This window comes from Haemorhous mexicanus, chromosome 11 (assembly GCF_027477595.1).
Source record: "Haemorhous mexicanus isolate bHaeMex1 chromosome 11, bHaeMex1.pri, whole genome shotgun sequence".
Taxonomy (NCBI): domain Eukaryota; kingdom Metazoa; phylum Chordata; class Aves; order Passeriformes; family Fringillidae; genus Haemorhous; species Haemorhous mexicanus.
The window spans coordinates 3,792,567-3,814,700 of NC_082351.1; the positions used below are offsets into that span (position 1 = coordinate 3,792,567).

The 22,134-nt window shown below is 45.1% G+C and overlaps 1 protein-coding gene across 1 annotated transcript; it reads left to right on the forward strand.

Annotated features, from left to right (window-relative positions):
* Window positions 1-5,977: 5,977 nt before the first annotated feature.
* Window positions 5,978-20,420, forward strand: ACAD9 (acyl-CoA dehydrogenase family member 9). The gene is made up of 18 exons (XM_059856077.1): window positions 5,978-6,131; window positions 7,689-7,782; window positions 9,135-9,236; window positions 9,418-9,524; window positions 10,267-10,367; window positions 11,001-11,079; window positions 11,972-12,146; window positions 12,738-12,811; window positions 14,026-14,101; window positions 14,788-14,858; window positions 15,182-15,301; window positions 15,930-16,058; window positions 16,799-16,878; window positions 17,406-17,532; window positions 18,226-18,303; window positions 18,745-18,873; window positions 19,607-19,679; window positions 20,138-20,420. The coding sequence occupies exons 1-18, from the start codon at window positions 5,985-5,987 to the stop codon at window positions 20,236-20,238; spliced, it is 1,863 nt and encodes a 620-aa protein (XP_059712060.1). The 5' UTR covers window positions 5,978-5,984; the 3' UTR covers window positions 20,239-20,420.
* The last annotated feature ends 1,714 nt before the right edge of the window (window positions 20,421-22,134 follow it).

Genomic DNA, 22,134 nt, shown 5'->3' on the forward strand with positions numbered 1-22,134 from the left:
TTAAAAGGACAGAAAAACAAAATAAAGAACTTTAAATGTTTTAAATGTATTTTTCTTCAGATTTTTGTTGACTTAACAATCAATGAATTCTATTTAACTTTGTTTTTTGCAGTTGGCCTTAATGATTGATTTTCATTCAGAGTTTCATAAAAACAGGTATGGTATTTAACCATATATTTATTTTATTTTAATAGTTGTGTAGTGTTTTATTCATCTCCACCCTATGTTACAGCTGCATTAAATACGCCTTTTCCAAAGGAATCTTTCTGGATTTTTACCCTACTTAGTGATTTTTGCTGCTGTATTTTGTTGACATAAAATTCCTGGAAGGAAACATAGCACAACCAATCTAATAGAAATATCTAAACCACACAAAAATTTCATTTTAGGTGTAAATTTTTAGCAGGCCTTCTTTCTGTTTCCTATGATTTCAAGAATTAAAGCCAAATCCTGTATTACTCAGCAAAAGTAAATCAACTGCAGGATGAGGCTGGTCATGAAAGTTAGGGAAAACTTAAATTAATATTTGTGCTGGAAGTACTTCCTCAGCTAAGCAAGACTTAAATGAAAGTTGTGTGGGTGATGCTGACTTGAAGCCATCACTTTTTTCAAATCTTGAGATTTATCATTTTTGCCATGTGAATAAATGCACATTTTTAGAGATAAAATGAAAAAGAAAAAAAAAAAGCCTTTATTTAGCATTTTTGCAGTAACTGACTTGTGAAATTAGCAGCATGGTTCAGGAGACACAGCAGCTGAAAGCAGCCACAGGAGAGTGCAATCCATCAGCTCTGCTGGGAAATGGCACCACTGGAGCTTTCCTTTATTTTTCATACTTGGACACAGTGCTTTAGACAGGTCTGTGTAATGAGCAAAGCAAGAATAATCTGTCTTTAATGAGATGAGCAGGGGACATTCATTCCAAGGCAAATGAATGCATGATGGAAATGTCTTTTCTCTGCAGTCTCTCAGCTCTGCCCCAGCACAATGCCTGGTTTCTGACAAGGATATGGGCCCTGGGTGTGTGTCCAGGGAAGTGGGAAAAGCAGGCACTGTGCAGGAGTTCTGTGACTCAGCAGTGGGACCAGAGTGAAATTAATTCATTTAAGCATTGCCAGTCTGATTTTGTAGTGATTTTTTATAGGAGCAGAGTTCAGCTGAGTGCGGGGCCCTGCAGGGAGGTGCCCACCCCCTGAGCATCCTCCCCCTCCACAGCTCCCTGTGTGCTCTTGGCTGATAATTCCTTCACTTTGCTGGCTAATATTTCTTTATGTCCATCTCCAACAAGAAAGAACATTTTTATTTAAGGATTCATCCTGTATATTGTCCTTGCCATCTTTCTGGTAGTCTCATGTCTCTGCTTCTGCCTCAGCCCTTACACCAGGCTCCAAAAAATGACTGCTATAATTAAAAATAACATCCAAAAAAACCCAACCAAACCCCAAAAAGTCAACCAACCAGGCACACCCCTGCAATCACCAGAGTTTGAGATGCTTCTGTTGTCCTTCAACCCCTGAGTTTGGAAGAGCAGCAACATTTTCCAGCCCAGTGACAAATGTGCAGAATAGTCCAGTTCAGACTTGGAGCATCCCAAGTGTTCATATCTCTGAATTTTCATGGCCTTTCAGCAGGTTTTAAAAATGTCCCTGATGATATGCTAACTCCTCTGCTATGCCCGTCTGTACATTTTCAAAATAATTTGTTTGCATATTTTATGCCTGAAGGAGGAGGACACTTTGTTTTTGCTGTTCCTATTTTTTTCTTACTAGTGCAACAGTGGCTTTCTGGGCTGTTGCAATATTCCATGACCCTGCTCACAAATTTCCAGACTGCCAGCATAGCTTCATAAAAAAAACAAACAAACAAACAAACAAACAAACAAAAAAAACAACTAATTAAAAAAAAATATATACACACCTGTCTATATATTAGTAGTTAGTAGTGAACCACAGGGGACATGTCCTGAGCAATTCCTCTGACTGCAGGAATTTGAAATTACTTTGAAAAAAAGCTGGTGAAAAAGCACTGGCATTTTGGGTCATCTGTTTCTCTTCCCAGATGTGAAAAGGGAAAAACAGATGCCTCATTGGACTAATAATTAAATAATTAATTAAATTAAGAATATAAAAATATAAATATATAAATTATTTAACATAAATAATATAAACACTTAAATTATGTAACATAATACAAAAAAATTAATATAATTATTATTATACTAATCATTATTAATGAAATGTTCTTGAGCTCATGGAGCTCCTTCCTTCTCTCCAGCATGACAGTGCAATGGAGTTTATTTTGGCAAAGAGGTTCTTGACCCATCTCCCCTCTGCATTCATTAATAGTGCCAAGATGTGCTTTATCCAGTTACTGCAAGGTCTTTTTATAGCCAGCCTTGGCCTCTCACTCATCACTGTCCCCTGTGTGACATGAAGGCAGCCCTCTCCAGGCTGGCCTGCAGCTCCTTGGGTGCAATCCCGCAGCAACAGCTTCTCTCCTGCACTGAGCTCAGGTTATCTCCCCTCGCTGAGCCAGACACTTGATTTCAATACATTGTTTGGCCCATTTTCCCTTGCTTAAAAAGTTAAATCTTACTTGGCTGTTAAAAAGAAATTATAATGTGAAATAAAATATAAAATACTTCAAATAATGAGGCAATTTAGTGCTTCCTTTTAATCAAACGTGGCAGAGCTGATTGACAATTTCCCTGCAAGTGCCACCTGGTGTTGGGAGGAATCCCTTTCACTAACAGAATGTATCTTCATTTTTCAGGTGTTTTTTTAGATGGCCACAGTGCAGTCAGTGTGGATGGACAAGAGCTTGGACAAATTTATTGATGTATTTATACAGTGACCATGTTAACATCTGGGTTTCAAACACATCACATCACTTGCACAGCACGTAACCAGGAGCAAAAGTGGAAATACCTGTTCCTGTCCTCACCTTTCCCAGGATTTCATTTGTGAACCAGCTTTTTAAAAAAATATCCCAAGCCAGGAGGTGATGCAATGAGCACATCATCAGTGAGCACACGCCTGTGGGAAAGACAATAATGGATGTCAAGAGCAAAACTTTCATACCATCTGTCAGGAGCAAACAATGATTGCATAAAGAGAGGAGGAATTTTATGCATTTTCCTGGAAGTGCTGCAAAGCCTGGTGAATGTTTTTGTAAAGTAACTTAGTGACACATTTTCAGTAAATAAAATATCTATGTCTCAAAGAGCTAAATGTTATCAGGTCATTTTAATATTGAACATCACTTTTTAAGCAGCTGCTGGAAAAATATGGAAGAATAAAAAGGAAAACTGAAGGGTAATTTTATTGTAGTAATTTACTTATCTCTACATCTCTTGCATTAATTCCTTCTCAGGAAGGAATTCTTCCACTTCAGTGTGGAATGGGCTGAAATGGACATCACTGTGGGAGTTGTGGTGGTTCACAAAATGTGAGTTATGAGGAGCTGTAACAGCTGAGGGATTAGCTGGCCCAGGGAGGGAATCTGAAATGATGGGAACACGTGGATGAATTCCTCAGTGGCAGAGACAGCAGAGAGGAGTCATAAATAAAAGCAGGGAAAGGAAAAGGTTGGGCATGTTGCTGAAGCAAAAGACAAAAATACTGACTTTTATATTTCTTCTTTTCAGTAGATGGTGCAGTTCTGTGCAAGGCAGTTTGAAGAAGTGTCAGGTCAGGGTGGAGGGATTCTGCAGGGAACTGAAGCTGCCAAGAGTGTGATTTCAGCTGTGGTTGCACACAGCACTGGATGGGACAAAATCTGTGGTGTGGCACCACTGATGCCAGCACAGGGACAGAGCATTCTCTGTGCCAGTGATGGCCCACGTGCAGTTTCATGCTGTGGGTGTGATATCATCCCCTGTGACTGGAAAACCCCAGGTGTTTACTTATTTAGGATACACTCCCAATGCCTTCCTCATGCTTGCTGACTGAACACACAAGGTGGGGTGTGCTGGCTGCTGCCTCAGTTCTTGTGAACTTCCTGATGAGGCATCTTTTCCCTGAGCTTCCCAACTGCCCAGCCTTGTTTTCTCTCTTTGGATCATTTTCTTCACGCAGTTTTTACCATGCTCTGCTTATCCTTTCTTTCAAGCTGCCTCATCACCCCTACATCACCAGAACCTGCCCAACTTGTCTCAGGAGAGGGTGGCCTCAGTTCAGCCCTTTCATCCCTGACATTCAGTCTGGGAGGTGTTGTGGGACCTACACCTCTCCTGACCCCCAGGAAGATAAAAAACCCTCATTTTTTACCTTTTTTTACCTCTCCTGCCCAGAGCTGGGATGTGACACTGGTGCGGCAGTGACACCCAGGTCCCTTCAGAGGGACATGGTGTGGCTCTGCCCCATTAACCCCATATGTCAAGAGGCTGAGGCTTTTCCCCTTCTATCCATACCATCAATCACCTGTGGATTCCCTCTGGAGGCACTGACACCTCATCACTGCACCCCAAAGATTGCCAAGTGCTGCACCCAGCTCAGCGTTCCCCACCCGTTGTTTCCTGCCTGGTAGGATCAGACATCACGTCTTGTTTTTGCACTCTTCAAAACAAAAAGAAGCAGAATAATGTCACTTAACTAGAGCTGAGCACATCGTCACCTTTTCCTGATCCCTCACTCTCAGCCCTTCTTGGTCTTTACTTGCAGTACAGTCGAGAGGAAACCAACATGGCAATTTATTTGGGTTACAAGATTAAAGGCTTTTTATTTTACAAGTCAAAAGCAAAGCAAGTAAAATGAGTTCATTAAGCCTGTGTTTACTTGTTCTTTTTGCAAATGCCATTTTGTCACATTCTGCAGTTCCACACAGACCAAAGCAAAGTGAAGGCAGGTGGACGTGGAGATGACTAAAATGAGGGAGTAGCAGCAGCTTTTAAAGGGCTTACTTCATCTGAAAGAAATAGTTCAAATACATTAATTCTACCCTTGCTAAGCTTTCTGCTTAGCACGCAGAAAGCCCTTCTGTGTCGGTGAGCAGTGCCAGCCACCTGCAGGTGAGGCAGCGGCTGTGGGGTGATGGTGCCACAAACCGTGACCTCCCAGCAGAACGGGAGCAGTGAGTGCTTCTCAGCCAGATTTCACTGAACATCAGTAATTTCACACGGCTTTGGCACCTAGGTTTTTTAAAAAGACAAAAGCCGTTGCCAGAGGGATGGCAGGGAAAGCGAAGGGGGAAAGGGGATGCTCGGTGCAGGGCAGCGCTCACCGCAGGGCACAGTGAGCATTCAGGCCTTTGACACTTATTTATGCGGGGAAAGGGCTGCAGGAGTGCAGGGCCGCTCAGGGGAAGGCTGGAGCTGCCCACACCATCCTGCTCCGGCTCCTGACACACGGAGCAGGGGCACTTAGGCTTGGATTTAGGAGATTTTGGGGCGATTTCCACGCGCTCGGTTTGCAGCCCAGCGCATCCCGCAGCTCCAGCCGGGAATGCAGCGATCCCTGCCTGTGGCGGTGCTCCCCGCCTGGCCTGCGCCGCTGCTTTCGCTTCAGGAAGGCGATTCAAAGGCACCCTGCATGCACCAAGAGCTGTTTCCCGGGGGCACCGTGCGGCTCAGGCAGGAGCTGCCGGGCCGGGGAGGGGAGGGCACGGCGGCCCGAACCGGACCCGGGGCCGGGCGGGAGAAGCCGTGAGCGGCGTTACTGCCGTGCCCGCGGGCCCTGCGAGCCCGGCGCCGCCCCGTGGGGCCCTGGGGCCGTGCCCGCCCCGGGGCCGGTGGGACAGGCCCTGATGGGATGCCCCCATCCCCGCGGTCCCGGCGAGCGAAGCACCGCTCACTGAGGCTGTGGGGCTGTCGGGCTGTGGGGCTGTCGCGCTGTGGGGGCTGTCGCGCTGTGGGGGCTGTCGCGCTGTGGGGGCTGTCGCGCTGTGGGGGCTGTCGCGCTGTGGGGGCTGTCGCGCTGTGGGGCCATGCCCCGCCCCGGGGCGGGCCGGGCGCTCGGTGGTGCCGTCACGGAGCGCCGAGCGCGGCCATGAGCGCCGTGCTGCTGCTGCTGCGGGCCCTGCGCGCCGCCCGGCCCCGGCCGCGGCCCCGGGCCGGCCCCACAGCCCGCGGGCTGCACACGGCCGTGCTCCGCCGTGCCTTCGCCAAGGAGCTGTTCCTCGGTGCCCTGCGCAAGGTGGGTCCGCGGGCATGCGAGTGGGGATGGGGGCGGGCCGGGGCCGTCCGTGCCCGGGGGTCGCTGCCCTTTCACCGGCCGACAGGGGGGAGGGCGCGGCGGGGCTGGCACACACCGAGTCATCGCCCGCCCGGGCTCGTCCGCAGCACCGCCAGGGCCTTTTCCAGCTGCTCATGCCAGCCCGGGGCTGCCGGCGTTGGTGTGAGCGCACGGCAGGGCCGGCCCCGGCCTGGCTGTCCCGCAGCCCGCGGGTCCAGCCCGGCCCGGTGCCCTGCAGAGCTCCCTGCCCTGGCACGGAGGGACGAGAGGCTCTCTGTGTGTCCCGGTGCCCCTCAGCTGCAGCCGGGTTATCTGAAGGGACCCTTTGCAGACAAAACACGCGATGGAGCTCAGAGTGACCCAGACAACCATGTGGCCGAGAGCTGCGCTCCGCCGCAGCCCCCTGTGCCTGCCGGCCCCTCAGGTCCCCGGCGCACACGCGTGTCTCTGTGCGCCCTCTCTGGGCACGCCGCTGAGCTTGGATCGCTTCATCCTCTGCTTGTACTTCAAGGATCGAGGATGCATGTAAATCTCTGCCTCCTACAGTTTTGATAGGAAGGATTGAAGTTCTTGTGGTGCCTTGAGATGGCCCTGGACAAAGAAGTTAAAGTCTGAGATAGAACGCTGTATTAAGCAGTTTGTTACTGCAAGGCTTAGAGTGTGCATTTATCAGAGATTGCAGGGTGAAGTAAATGAAAAGAAGGAATAACTCAAATCCACTGAAATGAGTTGAACAGTAAAGTCTCCTGCAACGGGGCTTGTCAGGTTAGGTGTTCCAACAGGCAGCACTCAGGCTCCACTGTGTTAAACCCCTCTTCAGATATGTCTGGGGTGTTTTTTCTCTCAAATTTCTATACAACAGCTTTCTGAAAACCTCCAGCATTTTCCAGGTCCTGAATTTTTGACGCTGATATTATTGCTCAGAGTATCATGAACAGATTTGTGTAGACAGAGATAAATTCTTGTGCTTGAAAGGGGAAAGGCAGTTAAAATCAGAAGTGTGCTTCTCATGTAGCCTCCCACTCCTTGTGCTCCTTGCTTGGATTTTTTACCAATTCAAACCTGTCAGGCCATGCTGCTCCCAGTTCATGGCCAGAACACCCTGGGGATGATAAGGAGTGGTGGGACTCGCTCACCTTTGTCCTCGAGGCATTAACAGGTGAAACGTGCCAGGTGTTTGCAAGGGGCAGTGTTCACTGAGCTTTGTAAACATTAAAACATCATTTTTTATCAGTCCCTAAATAGGGCTAAAGCTCATGGGTGATGAAGGATTTTTGGGTCTTCGTAGTTCTTAAAAGATCTCTCGATTTCTCCCTCATGTTTCTGCTGTTCACGTAACACCCTCTGGTCTGGTTTTGGTGTGTAATAAAGTTGGGTCCTGGGGAGCTCTGTTTTGGAACATTTTCCACAATTCTTAATTTGCACAGTGTTTTAGAGTCTTTGCAAGGCATATCTCCCATGATTTTTATTTCACCTGCATGGCTCATGTATTAAAAATTATTAAATCTCCTATTTTAGGAAGAAGTTTTTCCTTACCCAGAAATTAGCAATGAAGAACTGGCAGAAATCAACCAGTTTGTGGGACCTGTGGAAAAGTTCTTCAATGAAGAAGGTATATTATTGTGGTTTTATGCATGCAAGGGATTTAGTGATTACAAATGATTTAGCTATAGCAGTTGAATAAAATTATTATACTTAAAACATTTAATTTAGTTTATACATTTATTGCTGCTCACATAGTGATGTTGATTCTGTAGCATGTCCATTTATGGCTTTTTTTGGGAAGTATTTTGGTGCTGATCAGAAGAATTAAATCTCCAAAACAGGGAAAAAAACCAAGGATGTATAAGAATTCTGGGATAAAGATAGGATGTGAAATTGGTTTTAGCTCAGTTGAATTGTGTTTCTAACCACTTCATATATTGTGATTTTTTTTTTCCTAGTTCTAGTTCCTAAAACTTTTTAACTGTCCTACTCTGCTAAAACTGACTGTGGCAGAATGCAGCTAAGATACTCAAAAATGCTGGCTCATTGAGGAGTTATGAAAAATCAAAAGCAGTTCTGTTTTTTCAGCATTAGAGTAATAATTCTATATGGGAAAGGCCTTATTACCCATCTGCATTCCAGAGAGCAGTGCAGGGTGTTCCTTCCATTAGTGCTGCCATGGATAAGCCAATTCCAGAGCAATGCAGAACATTGGTTTGCACAGACAGCAATTTCTGGGGCAGTTAAACAGCACTGACTCAGACTTCCCATTGACAGAGGTTTTCCAAACACTATAGGAGTTTGGAGAAGCCACTGATTGTCACACATCACAATTTGTGAGATCCAGGTGATTTTAAGGGCAAATTTGTAGTGTTGCTCACTGACAGTAAATAAAGAATTTATTCAAATTACATTTTTTAATTCTTTGCTCTGTGGAGGAACATGATTTATGGAGTACACAACCTGATGTTTAGGGGAGGAATAAAAGGGTGAAATTATGGAGTCTGGAGAAAATATGATTCCTGTTTGTTTTCACTGCCCTGGTACAGAACAGCTCTCTTAATTCCCCAAGGATCTAAAAACTCCTAAGAGCAAGGTTTTCTAATTACCTCATTTATGTTTGGTTTTTTTTTTTTTTTTTTTCCCTTGTATTCATGACCTAGACTTGGTTCAGATAGAAAATCCTGGAAATGCTTTGCTTATTACAGTCTGGGAATCTGCTGGCATGCAGAACCAGTAGAAATGTTTGAGAAAATGAAATAAATACTGGATTTTTCCCACTTCAAAGTCTTTTTTCTGAATATGTTGTGAGGACAAACAGGAGAATCAGGCTGAAGCTAGAAAGAAGAAATTCTTGTGGAACTGGGGATGAGAAGTCTCATGAGTGACCTTGGCCCTGCTGGGGGAATCCTGCAGCCTCCCAGCTGCCCTGGGCACTGAGAAACACAGTGTTAAATGAGAAAAATCCTGTGTTTGTAGTGGACTCTAAGAAAATCGATCAAGATGCAAAAATCCCACCTGAAACCTTACAAGGACTGAAGGACCTGGGTCTCTTTGGCATGCAGATTCCAGAGGAATATGGTGAGTAAACATCACAGAAGAACACCCTGAGCATTTAGGGGTGCATTTTGTGCCACTTTTGTAGCTCTCCAGTTAAAGCTGCTACATTCTTGTATTTCTGTGCTTGGAATTCATTTTTTGGGGGGGAAGTGGGGAAGTGGCACAAAAAGTGTACTACAATAAAACCTGGTGCCTGTTCCAGGTGGGCTGGGCCTGTCAAACACCATGTATGCACGTCTGGGAGAAATCACCTCCCTGGATGGCTCCATTGCAGTGACCCTGGCAGCTCATCAGGCCATTGGGCTGAAGGTAATGCTGCTGCTCTGGGGCCAGGGCTTCTGCACAGATTGCATGGAAAAGGTGAAGTGAAAAATGTGGGGCTTGGAGGGAGCAAATCAGAATTACTGGGGAAGCAAAAGTCAGGTTGTTGGTGTCCCCAGCAGCCTGTACCACTGGTTCAGTGTAAGACAGAAAGGCTGGATAGGAAGCAGACAAGAAAGTTACTATTAGGATAATTATTCTTAGGAAAACTACTTTAAATGAGTCCAAGTTGATGTTTTTTGTTTGTTTGTTTTTTTTAATTGACCAAACTTGTTTAAAATAGCTAGAATAAATAGAATTGAAATAGAATATCAGGGGGGCTCAGGTGGTAAGGAAGGACAGAATTCAGAAGAGAGCAACTTTGGCTGGCTGGGGCTGCGTGTTGGGGGGGCCTAGAGGAGATAATTCATCTGAGAGCAAGTGTGTCAGTTTTGAACTTGAATACAGCCATGGGTGTTTACCTTTTAGTGGTGGATGGATGGCAGAAAGAAGCTTGAAACCACACTCATTTTGTCATAGTAAGAGAAAATTCCTCGTGGAATTGAGCAGAGAATGCTAATGAAAAGATAGTTTAACAACTGACAAATAATACAGTCTGTTGTTTATTAAACTGTCTCTTGCTGTCCCATAATACTTGCAAATGAAGCTTTCTGAACATGCTGGAGCTTCTCAGCTCCCTCTCTTTTCCCACAGGGTGGTGCTGCCAAGTTTCCTGTGCTTGTTTCTGCAGGGGATCCTCATAGCTGGCACCGAGGAGCAGAAGGCCAAGTACCTGCCCCGCCTGGCCTCGGGGGAGCACATTGCTGCCTTCTGCCTCACCGAGCCTGGCAGGTGCTGCTGCCCCCAGCTCCACAGTGGGCTCACTGCCTTAGCTGCATTGCTTCATACCTTGAATCTTCATTATTTGGGGCCCATGGCTTCAGTATATAAATCTGTGGCTTAGTTTTAGTTTTTAAAGAAACACTCAAATTACTCTTTCCCCAGCATGCTTCTTTTGGCAGTGTCCGTGAAATCCCTGACTCTTGTTGTTCTCATCCCAGGAATTAATTTACCTAATTTCTCCCATGAATTGAAAGGATGCTTTGTGCTATGTCAGAAATAATGTGCTCTGACTGTTCTAGGATGCTTTCAGTTCCTATTCAAAATATAAAAGCCTGTTTTGAAGGAGCTACCAAAAACAAAAGGAAGAATTTTTGGTGTCACTTAAGTGAGAGGCTCACTGTGTGTTCACATAGCTCAAAGTGTAGCTCCAAAATGTTGCTGTTGTGGCATTCTGCACATTCTGGTCAGGTCATAATCCAGATAACATGGTAATGAGAAGAAATGTCCCCTCAGATAACTTTTAGAGCTGTTCAATCTAGTGAGCTTCCTTGTTAGTTGAAAGCTAAAATTGATATACTGCTATTTAAGGCTGCCTCCTTTGCACATAATGGGAAGAGGGGGAATAACTTGTTTGTTTTCTAGTGGGAGTGATGCTGCATCCATCCAGACAAGAGCAACCCTGAGTGAAGATGGGAAGCACTTCCTGTTAAATGGCTCCAAGGTACCCACTCACAGACTGGGAACAGGAAAGGGGTTTGTTACAAGTCTAGGAAATGTCCTTGTCTTTGCACCAGTCTGGAATTGGGAGGTTTCCAAGCTAGAGGAGAAGGACCCTGTCAAAAAGGATAACTCTTGTTGGTTTAGGCACAAAAGGAACAGAAAATTATTGTTAGAGAATTACTGCATTAAACTCCTGATAAGAAAAATAGAAAACTACCCCAGGTTCCTTCTCTATTGCCCACTTGTGTGTTCAGCTTCAGGGAGGGTTGGTTAGTTAGCAAATCAGCCCCCTCCATGACAGCTTAGGTAAAAGGAAACTTAAACCTGTATTTGGCATCTCTTCATTTTTCAGGCTATTGATATTTAATTAGAAATAGGGCTGCTTGGAACCTTTCTGTTGAAAGAAACAGTGACAACAGCCAGTCTTGAAGAAATCTGAGATGTCCTGGATTCAGCAGTATTGGATGCATTGGATGCAATGTTGATTCATTTGTGGTGTGAAGAGACCTACCCTTGGGGAGAGGCTGATCAGAGAATTTCTCATCAGAGTTAAGTTTTGGGCACAGGGTTTGTCCAGTCCACATTGCCCCTGTATCTCTCACGTGCCATCAGCAGGAGGCACCAGCTTTTGTGGAAATGCACTGTGGATTTTAATTTAATACATATTGATACTACATTCTGGTTTTAAAGTAGCTCTAAGCTTAACACGTGTGGTCAGCTCTCCTCAGAAATGTGCTCACGGTGGGAGCAGGCCCTCATTAGAGCTGAAGGGAAGGAGCAGCAATTTTTTCAGCACTCTGTTCTTTGCTCAGCCTATTACAGAATCCTGGAGAGCTGTGCTCACAAAATCAGCACAGTTACATTTCTTTCACATCATCCCTCTCTCAAAACAGGTCTGGATCTCCAATGGTGGCCTGGCCAGTATTTTCACAGTGTTTGCCAGGACAGAGGTTGTGGACAGGGACGGGCAGGTGAAGGATAAAATCACTGCTTTCATCGTGGAGCGGGACTTCGGGGGCGTCACCCACGGCAAGCCCGAGGATAAACTGGGCATTCGGGGCTCCAACAGTAAGAACCACCTACCATTTTTAGCAGAAATTGTTTTACTAGTTTAAAGTTTTATTTTGGTTGGATCATCTGAATTCAGAGGCAAATCAATACCTATTCCATGTTACAGTATAAGTTTCTTGTTTCTTTAGCTGGCTTTTCCTAGGAGTCCTTCCTGACACAGGGTCTGAAATAAGAATCCATTTTGTGGAGTTCATTCACTGTGTGGTGAAAGAAGTGACTCAGGAGATTCAGTGGCCAATAGATTTATCTATTTTCCACTTTCTTCACCTCTTCTAAGCTTTGTAGTGATTACATCTTTTCACCATCTTGGTGACTGTTCAGTCAGTTCCTCAGAACTAAAAATAAAGACCAAACTGTAGTTATCTGTTTACACGGTGTATATTCATAACATTTTCAATATTTTACATCAATAATTGATGAGGTGATCAACTACAGCCTTTTCCCACTTCTTTGGCAAAGCATGTATAATTCTGTCATAAACAGTGCATTAGGAAGACTTAATTTCTTGCTACAAATAGTGACTTGCTCCTGAATGTCTTTTAAATATTTCTGTGTCATATTTGATCAAGTGTTAATTCTGTGTTTCAGCCTGTGAAGTACATTTTGAAAACACCAAAGTGCCCATAGAGAATGTAATTGGAGAAGTTGGAGGGGGATTTAAGGTAAGCTGTGGAGAATAACTACTGGTGATTTGTAGAAGCCTGAAGGAGGCTGTTTCCCCCTGTGCTGAAGTTTCCTCGTGGGTGGTGTGAGCACTGCCACACTGCAGGGTACAGGAGGACAGATTCCCCCACTGATCTGTACATTGGTGTCACTGGACAGTGCACAGTGTGCCATCACCTCAGATTTCTGTGTTTTTTCTCTTCTTATTGGGCTTTTGGTTGTTTTTCGTGGTGTCCCCTCAGAAAAGGGAGTGACTTCAGCTGCCCTTCTGCCCTGAATGGGGGACATGTCCTCTGCTGGTTTAACAGCAGCATGTGGGAAGGGAGTCAGGGCAGTGAGTGTCACAGGGAGTGCTGGAGACATGCCCAGCTCCAAGGTGCCCTGCATGTCAGCTGCTTCTCCAGGGCTGCACTGTTGCACAGGGAAATGCTGGCAGGACTCAGGGAGAGAAAGGTTACACAGCAAGGCCACCTGTGGCTTTCTCTGAGAGTGTCAGCTGGGGGTTGGCAAAACTGCTCTTTCTCCTTCTCCATTTCCTACTCCTGCTGTAGCAGGCAAGTCCAGGCCTAAGTGCTAAATGAAATAATTTTCCTTAATGTAGTAGAGATGAAAAGAAGATTGTTATGGTGTCTTCCTGACAAGTTAAAATGTAGGACAGTGACTTCTTTCCTAACAGGCTTTGACCTGAATCACCCATGTTGAGAAACAGCACCAGACTCCAAGATCTGTTTTTGTACATTATTGGTCTGTATTTCATTTCTACATCTCCATTCTTGTCCCTTCTGTGGTGTGTTGCTGAAAGGCATCTGAGGCAGAGAGCAGCCATCACAGGTCAGCTGCAGGGAGAAATATTGTGGTTTTCTTCATCTAATAAACTGGAACAGTGCTGTCCAGCTGGAATGTTGTTTGTCAGCTGCAGATAAATGCATTTTTATCTACATTTTACCTTCATGTAATTAGAATAGAGATTATTTCCAAGTCACTGGATCATCTACTTCAGATGTAAAATTGGATGCAGTGGGTGGTAGGAAAAGCCCAATTTTGAAGCAGTCTCTTTGGGATGCTGAGAGCTGTGGTGGCTGATGTGAGGGCACTTCCCAGGACTGGCAGTGTGTCCCAGTGAGGAATGAAATCCAGGGAACACTGAAGCAGGCAGAAGTGACCAGCATGGCCTAAGGAGAATGTGGCCTAAACCCCATCTGTTTCTTCACAGGTTGCCATGAATATCCTCAACAGTGGAAGATTTAGCATGGGCAGTGCTTCTGCTGGAATGATTAAGAAGTTGATAGGTGGGTGAAGTGGGTGCTCTGCATGGCTGGGTGCCAGCAGAAACTGCTCTGCCTGAGGCAAATCATGCAGGACATTCAGAGTGGGAACAGGAGTCTTGACCTTGTCCTAACACGCTTTGAAATCTTTAAACCACTAAAATATGGTTTTGAAAAATAGTTATTAAAAGCCTGCTTGTAGAGGTTATGAAATAAAGATATTTTTCCCTTTGTAGAGTGTAGGTTCAGTTCATAGAGTGGGAGGTTATTGCCTCTGTTGGACTTCCTTGAGGTAAAATGTTCTTCCCAAGAAAAAAACCTCAGTACTATTGCTTTCAGAAGGTATAATGTCTCCTAGAACCCCCCACCTGAATAACTGGCTCAAAGCTGGACACAGTAATTAGGACTAAAACTGCTTTCTGCCAATAATTAGCCAAAACAGTAACAGAAGTCTCTAATCAATTAGCAGCAAAACTGATTCCTTCTCTAAGAGTACAAGTTCACACCTCTGGTTCAAAAGCCTGTGTCAGGCTGGTCCCAGACTCAGTCAACACCATCAGTGTGAGGGTGATTTTCACAAAGTGCTGCTTGTGGAACAGCCGGGGGCTCCTGGGCATGGACTGGAGCCTCACCATCCAGGGAAGGACACCAGCAGCTGGAATGGTCTGTCACAGCCCTTCTGAGATGGATTTGTTTTTCTTTCTTTAAAGAGATGACATCAGAGTATGCTTGCACCAGGAAACAATTCAATAAGAAACTCAGCCAGTTTGGATTAATTCAGGTAACAAAAAATGAAACACCTAAATCTCTGTGCTAAGTGCCAGGACACAGATTGCATTGGGGGTATTTTGGCTGTACTGGTTTAAAGGATTTGCTAGAAATTTCTGTGAACCTGGTGCTGACTTCTGTACACTGATCTTTTAAATATCCAGAATGATACAAGTATTTTTTTATTTATTGTTGTTTCGAAGTGGTACTTTTTATTGATTGATTAATTTGATTATGTAAAACTTTTAAAAAATGCAGGTTTTTTAAAATTTGAGGGTTGTTTGTGGACTTTTGCATCTGAACTTTTGTATGATTCCTCCTGTTGCTGTGTGGCAGGAGAAGTTCTGTTTGATGGCTGTGAAAGCCTACGTGATGGAGAGCATGGCTTACCTGACTGCAGGGATGATGGACAGGCCAGGCTTCCCTGACTGCTCCGTGGAGGCTGCCATGGTCAAGGTAACCAGGGCTGGGAAAGGGCTCAGTGTTCAGGCTGCAGAGGGCTGAGAGCTCAGGGCTGCATTTAGACAGATGAGAGAAGCACTGCAGCTAGGTGAAATGACAGATACTGGTCTGTCTGTATCCCACAAGCTCAGACTCGTGCAAAACCTGCAGGGAACAAGTTGGGAATGTCAGAGCCCCTGAGCTGGGGTCTGAGGAGGCCTTGCACGAGTACAGGGACACTCACACTCCAGCTGCCAGCCTGGCCAAGCTGCTGCTGTGCCAGCTTTCCCAGGGAGCTGGTGGCACAACAAACCCTGTGGAATATCCAGGCTGTGGCTACCAGGGTGTCTCTCATGGTCACTGCAGAAAACTCCTGCTCTGGGTTCGAGCCAAGCAACTGCAGCTGTTCTGCCCGTGTGGGGCTGCCCCTGTCCCTAGAATGTGCCCTTTTGGAGAGTGCCTTGTGCATTGCATCACTGAATTTGACAACCCCCTGAGGTGCAGGGACACAGTTCCAGGACTGGTGTAACACCCGGAAAACACTGCAGCAGTGTCCTGTGGCTAGAACCCCAGAGCAGGGCATCCTGTGTTTATTGCTTGTTTATTATCTTCTCACTGCTGATCGAACCCTGTTCCATGGCAGGTGTTCAGCTCTGAAGGTGCCTGGGCATGTGTCAGTGAGGCTCTGCAGATCCTTGGAGGCCTTGGCTACATGAAGGATTATCCCTATGAGCGCTTCCTCAGGGACACCAGGATCCTGCTCATCTTTGAGGCAAGTACCAGGATCCTGTTTTTACTGCAAACTGCAGTTCACACCTCCTATAAAGGTGAGCAGAAACCTGAAGGTTTGATTGACCAGGACTTTGTTCCTCCAGCTGCAAAGTCTGTAACAGTAAGACTGCAGGACTAACCTTGTGTTCTTTGGAATATCAATAGTAGTTCCCTGTAGTAAAATACGCTATGATGGCTTTTAGGGACTGACCACAGTGTGAGTTACAGCAGTGACCTTTCCTCTTCTGTGCTTCTCACAAGTGAAGCAGGGAAACTCATAAAAGATCTCAGACATTTAATTAACTTATTGATGGGCATTTAAATTAAAAGAAAGGTTGGTTCTGAAGCTTGTTCTGTTTCCAAGCTGGATTGTCAGTGACCCACCGAGTGCACATCAGAGTCACTGCCGGACTTGATTTTAACTCAGCTCATTTTGAGCAGCTCTACAACTATTCAAATGTTCCTTTACTGGAACAGTGCAGAACATTTTTAATCAAAATGCATTTAGTCTGGTTTCTTTTTCATTGGGGTATATTTGTGTGTTTAATGATGAGGGGCTTGACTTCTGCAATGCCCCATGAAATCAGAATTAAAACTGAGATAAAGCAAAAGGCAGCAATTTGTGTGTGGGGATTGGAGCAGTGGGAAGGGCACAGGGGCACAACAGACCTGTTTGGAAAACACTCACTGCTGTAAACTCTGGTTACCCACCTGTCTCACTTTCTCTTCTACTTTTTCTAGGGAACCAATGAAATCCTGAGATTATACATTGCACTGACAGGGATGCAGCATGCAGGGAAGATCTTAACTGACAAAATTAAGTATGTTCTTATTTACTGTTAATAGTTTTAAATAAACTAAACAGAATCAGATAACTTTATCAATAAGAGAAGAAACTGCAGGGAAAACCTACAGTGTTTTCTATTTATTATCTGTAAAAGTTCAGTGTTACAGGGGCTCTTTGTCTTTTTAATGGGAGGGTTCATAGATTTAGGAGTTGTAGCATCTAATGCATTTTATCTTGAACTGTTACACAAGCTGTAATTATTTCTTTCAAGACCAGTAATGAATATTTTGTAGCTGAATGAAGCTGTATTGGCACAACAGCTGCATTGTGCATATTGAGTTACTGGTCTCTGAAATTCCTTGTGGGTGTCTTTGAGAGCAGCTGATGACTCTTAAGGCTCTTCAGTTGTTCTCCAGACTTCACAGTAATGCAGTAATGGATCAGGACTTGGTAATTCACGGACAAGCTGCAGGCATTTTGCTAAAGCATTTGGAATTCCAACTGGCAGTGTCTGAACCTCCTGGAATTTTTTTAACAGCTGTTCTTTCCCCAACATTTCAGAGCAATCAAGAAAGGAAACATGGGAGTGGCGCTGGGGGAGTTCCTGACCAGGTTACAGGACACCCTGGGCAGGAAGGTGGATCTGGGGCTTGTAGGTGACCTTGGGGTGGTGCATCCCAGCCTCCAGGTAAGGGCCTCTTTGCTGAGCTCTCATGTTTGCTCCCTTTGCTCCTTGTCACAATTTAATCTCCTGTTTTTGCAAACCAAAATGTGTGCTTAGGGGCAGTGAGATTTTCCAGGGTAAGCAAATGTTGGCACCATGACAGGGTAAGAATTTACAATTATTGTCCAGGTATCAAGAGAGGATGAAGACTGCTCTAAGCCTGTGTTTATACCAAATCCAGGTTTAGATCCATTTGGATAATTTGTATAAATTGATCCTTCATCATATTAAAGTGTCTGTAATAACTGCCCTTTGTTGTAAGGAGTTACAAAACAGGAGTTTTTCCTTTTTAATTTGAACAGAGTTTCAGGTAAGAATTTCTGTGGATTACACATAAACGTACTTGCTTAATCACTTAGGAAAAGGTTTTTATGACCAAAAATGAATGTTCTATTAATAGCAAAAAGATAAGGTATATTTTTCATGGGGTGTTCTGCTAGTTACTTTTGTCAGCATAAGCCTATACTGAAAGTTACCAAGAGTAAACTCCAGAGAATTTTAATGGATGTTTGAGAGAAAGAATAGTGCCTGTCTGGCTTTCAACAGCAAGGTGTTAAAAAAGAGAAAATCCAGTGTCCTCTTTAAAGGGGGTGGGGGTATGTTGCTTTTCTATTATAAGACTACTCAAATTGTTCTATTTTGTGTTTTATTTTATAGGAGAATGCCAAGAAACTTGAAGAAAATGTGTATTATTTTGGAACTACAGTCAGGGGCCTGCTAAGTAGGTTTGGCAAGGTAACTATTTATTTTGTCTGGAACCTGCAAGGGACTGAGTGTGGCACTTCCTTCTCATGACACCTTCTCACTGGGTGTGAGAAAACACACTGATGTTCTGTACCTCATTGTAATGGAAAAGTTATGTTGTCAGAACCAAAGCCAAAGCACCAGCACCCTCAGTGAATTGGTTGTTTTCTTCTCCTCGTGTAAGCACAAATCCTGCTGCTGCAGGCATTTAGCAAAGTGGTTTAAGGCACCCATCAATATTACAGTTTTGCAAGCAGACTGTTAAAACATGCAGCTTAGTAAACTCAAAACTAACTATGATAATTTCTGACCTAGGCTAGAACCAGTTTATGCAAAATAAAGCTGGACCTAAACACAAAGTAGGGACAGTAATATCTGGTTAAAGTTTTGAACTGACAAACCACAAGCTGATAATGATTTTCCCTCTCCCAGACAATAGTGGAGGAGCAGCTGGTGCTGAAGAGAGTGGCAGATGTGGTGATTAATTTGTATGCAATGACTGCAGCCATCTCCCGGGCCAGCCGCTCCATCAGCATCGGGCTCAGGAACCATGACCACGAGGTGAGTGTCCCTCAGGACCAGCCATTCCCACTCAGGCTGTGCTCCTGGGAGCAGGCAGGCTGCATCTCTGGGGAATTAGACCAAACTCTCCCATAAAAGTGCAGCAGAACGTGGCTAAACATGCCAGAGTGCAGGAGCCTCTCAGGGGCTCTGCTTGTTGAGCTGCACACTCTCAACATTATTAAAATACTTCTTTAACCCATACACAGACATTTAGAACCTCACCACAACTCTGCATGTTCTCTAAAATCTTTTAACACCATGCAGTTCTTCCCAAGCTCTTTCCATATAATCATTAATAGTAACACATAAGCACAACAGTGTTTGGGCAGCACAGTTCAGGACAGGACAGCGCTCATTTAGGAGCTCATGTAAAGTTTCCTGGGAACACTGGTGTTGCAGGACAAGCAAGTTTGCTCCAGTTCAGTGTTAAAGCTAATCCAACCTGATGAAGGTTTGGCTTTGCCTGTGAGACTTTGCTCTTTGTGTGAGCCCTGTTCTGGATCGATTACCAATCAGTCTGGGAGCTGGTTTTGGGTGAAGGCTCATCCCAGCCCTGAGCCTTGGCAGTTCTGGCCTCAAAGGGCCAGCTGAGGCTTCACTGCACATGACTGGGCTTCAGGGCTCCATTATCAAAGGGCTTTGAGAAGTTTAAATTACTGTGTTTTTTCTACATGGTTTTCTTGATGAAATTCATTCACTGTTTTTTAACTCAGTTTTACTGCTTTTCCAGGTGCTTCTTACAAATATCTTCTGCACAGAAGCTTATTTCAAGAATAATTATGCCCTGGCTCAATTAGAAAAATGTAAGTACTATAAAATAACTCTTACACTCTCCTGTCTTTCTGTGAGAAAGACTGTGAGATTGAAAGAAAGGTGAGTTTGATGTGACCAACAGAAGAGTTTTGCTCTGCTTTTAATTCAAATAAGCAGCAGAGCTGGAACCTGTTGAGAAGAGTCTTTTCACTTCACAGCTAAAGAAAACTGCCATGGTTCTTTATTGAGCAATATAAAATCTATATTTTAGGTATATACTCCTGGAAAGTAACCGATGGAAATGAGGGATTTGGGCTCTTTGGGAAGTACTGACCAGTTAGGCATTGGCTCTCTGAAGCTCAGTCTGTAATAATCAGTCTTTTTCAGAAGAGAATGTTCAGTTTCTTCCTGGTACTCACTCTTGCGTTTGTATTCAAAAACACTCTTGAAAGAAATTTACAACAGCTCTTTATGGTCCCTTGGTTGACTTTTCTCTGTTTCTCCATAGACGCCGATGAAAACCTGGATGATTCCATTAAAAAAGCTGCAAAGCAGATCCTGGAGAAGAGGGCATACATCTGCTCCCACCCTCTGGACAGGACCTTCTGATCCCTCCCTGACAGCAGGCACTCAAGAATGTCAGTCAGGGAGGAATTTGCTGCAGTTTCCATATTCGACACCTTAAAAGCATCTGTTATTTAATGTCTTTACTAAATGTATCTCTTTAAAATAAAACTTCTTTCTAACCACTACTTCATAGCAAAAGGATAAATAAAGAGATTTTATTTAAAGCTGAAGTTATTTTGTTAGCTAGATAGATATATAGATATAGATATGTCTGTTCCTCTTGGAGCTGGATAAAGACAGGGGAGGTTTGGACAGGGAGATGTTTCTTCCCATGGAAGGGATTGTGTGGTTTCTCAGTATCTTTGCACTTCAATCAGCTGCTCATTCACTGAGCAGGTCTGAAAGACTTGGGCAATCTGAACACTTCTGTTTGAGAGGCACCTCCATCTCTCTTGTCCAGCAGCACCATCAGGACACTGAGTTCCCAGTGTCCAGGGAGGTTTTGCTGTCACCCTGAGAGAGACCACTGAGCACTGACATCCACTGGGCCTCTGAGCCATTGACCACAACCCCCTGGATGTGACCAGCCAGGCAATTCCTCCTTCTCCAAACTGTGCCTCCATCAGATCCACAGCTCACCAAGGGAGGGACAAGGATGCTGGGCAGGGCTGGTGTGTCCAGGGCACTACAGAAGTCCGGAGTGGTGGCATCTCTACCTCTTCCCTTGTGCACTGGGGTGTTGTGGAGTGTTTCTATTGTATTTTCAATTGCAATTCAGTTTCAATGGTCGGTTCTATAATCCTCCCCCACCCTTGTCATTTGTATTCCTATAGCATATTTTATCCTTAATGGATTGTTCCTTTGCACCTCTGTTGTTGGTTTTTCCCTGGTTTTCCATCTTCCCAAAGACTTGGCCTTTGTTCCTGAATGTTCCCTGTTCCTCCTCCTAGGATGAACCATGTCAGTCCCCCCTCACACCTGCCCTTTTCTTCTGAAACCTTCCTGTCATTATTGTATCCATCGAGGTCCCATTGGGTTATTTAAGCTGTTCCCCTCCCCTATAATTCCCAATTAGTTTAAGCATTGTATTCCCTGCCTTATGCTTCTCCCCAGGTTTCTCCCAATTGGTTAAAGTTCTGTACCCTGCCCTTGAAGCTCCCCTGTTGAAAAACCCCTTCTACAGCCTGGATTTGTGTCTTTCAGTCCCTGACCTTCCTGGGAATAAACACCTTTGGGAATGATACAGAAGGCCTCTCCTTGTTCCTTGTCCCTGCCCCCGGTGCATTCCACCTGTGCCATAGAGCAGTTGTGCCCTACAGCCGCACCCCGAATTGTGTGGCTGTTTGGGGGCGGCGCCCTCCTGGTGACAGTGCTGGGAGCAGGCCCGGCTGAAGAACTCTGGCACCGCGTCCCTGAGGCAGCCACTCCGTCATGGGAGGCCTCTGGCTTGCTCAGCCTGCACAGACCCACCGTGTGCTCCTCAAGGTTTCCTTTGGCATATCAAAGCATTGAAGAGGTTGGGTGGTTTCCTCCCTGTTTTATTGACTGACTGTGTCCTTTCAGGACTACAAGAGGAAGCAGAGCCTTCGATGAAACCAAAGGGCTGTGTAAGCCATGGGCCCCTCCAAGGTACCGATGTTCCAGCTGGGAAGCTGCTGACAGGAGGGAATGTGGCACTTGTCTCCAGCCAGAGATCACTGACTCCTCAGCATCCTGGGCTGTGGCTGACAGTGCCTGAGGAGGTCAGAAATCCTTGGATGTGATCTCCTGTGCCAGTGCCCAAAACACAGAGCAGTGAGCTTGAATTGGGGGGACAGGCCCAGCCCTTGGACACAACTGCCAGGCAGGATGAGCTCCCTCCCCAGGAAGGAAAATTCCAGTGCTGAGGTCCATCCCCACCCAGGCCATGAGGTCACAGCAGGATTCTGAGATCAGAGC

Bases quoted from the DNA above. Each gene is read 5' to 3' on its own strand.
- ACAD9 (XM_059856077.1), top strand. From the start codon at position 5,985: ATGAGCGCCGTGCTGCTGCTGCTGCGGGCCCTGCGCGCCGCCCGGCCC. The intron at 12,812-14,025 runs GTAAGCTGTGGA...GTTTCTTCACAG, and splicing joins AAGTTGGAGGGGGATTTAAG to GTTGCCATGAATATCCTCAA. The intron at 17,533-18,225 runs GTAAGGGCCTCT...TTTATTTTATAG, and splicing joins TGGTGCATCCCAGCCTCCAG to GAGAATGCCAAGAAACTTGA.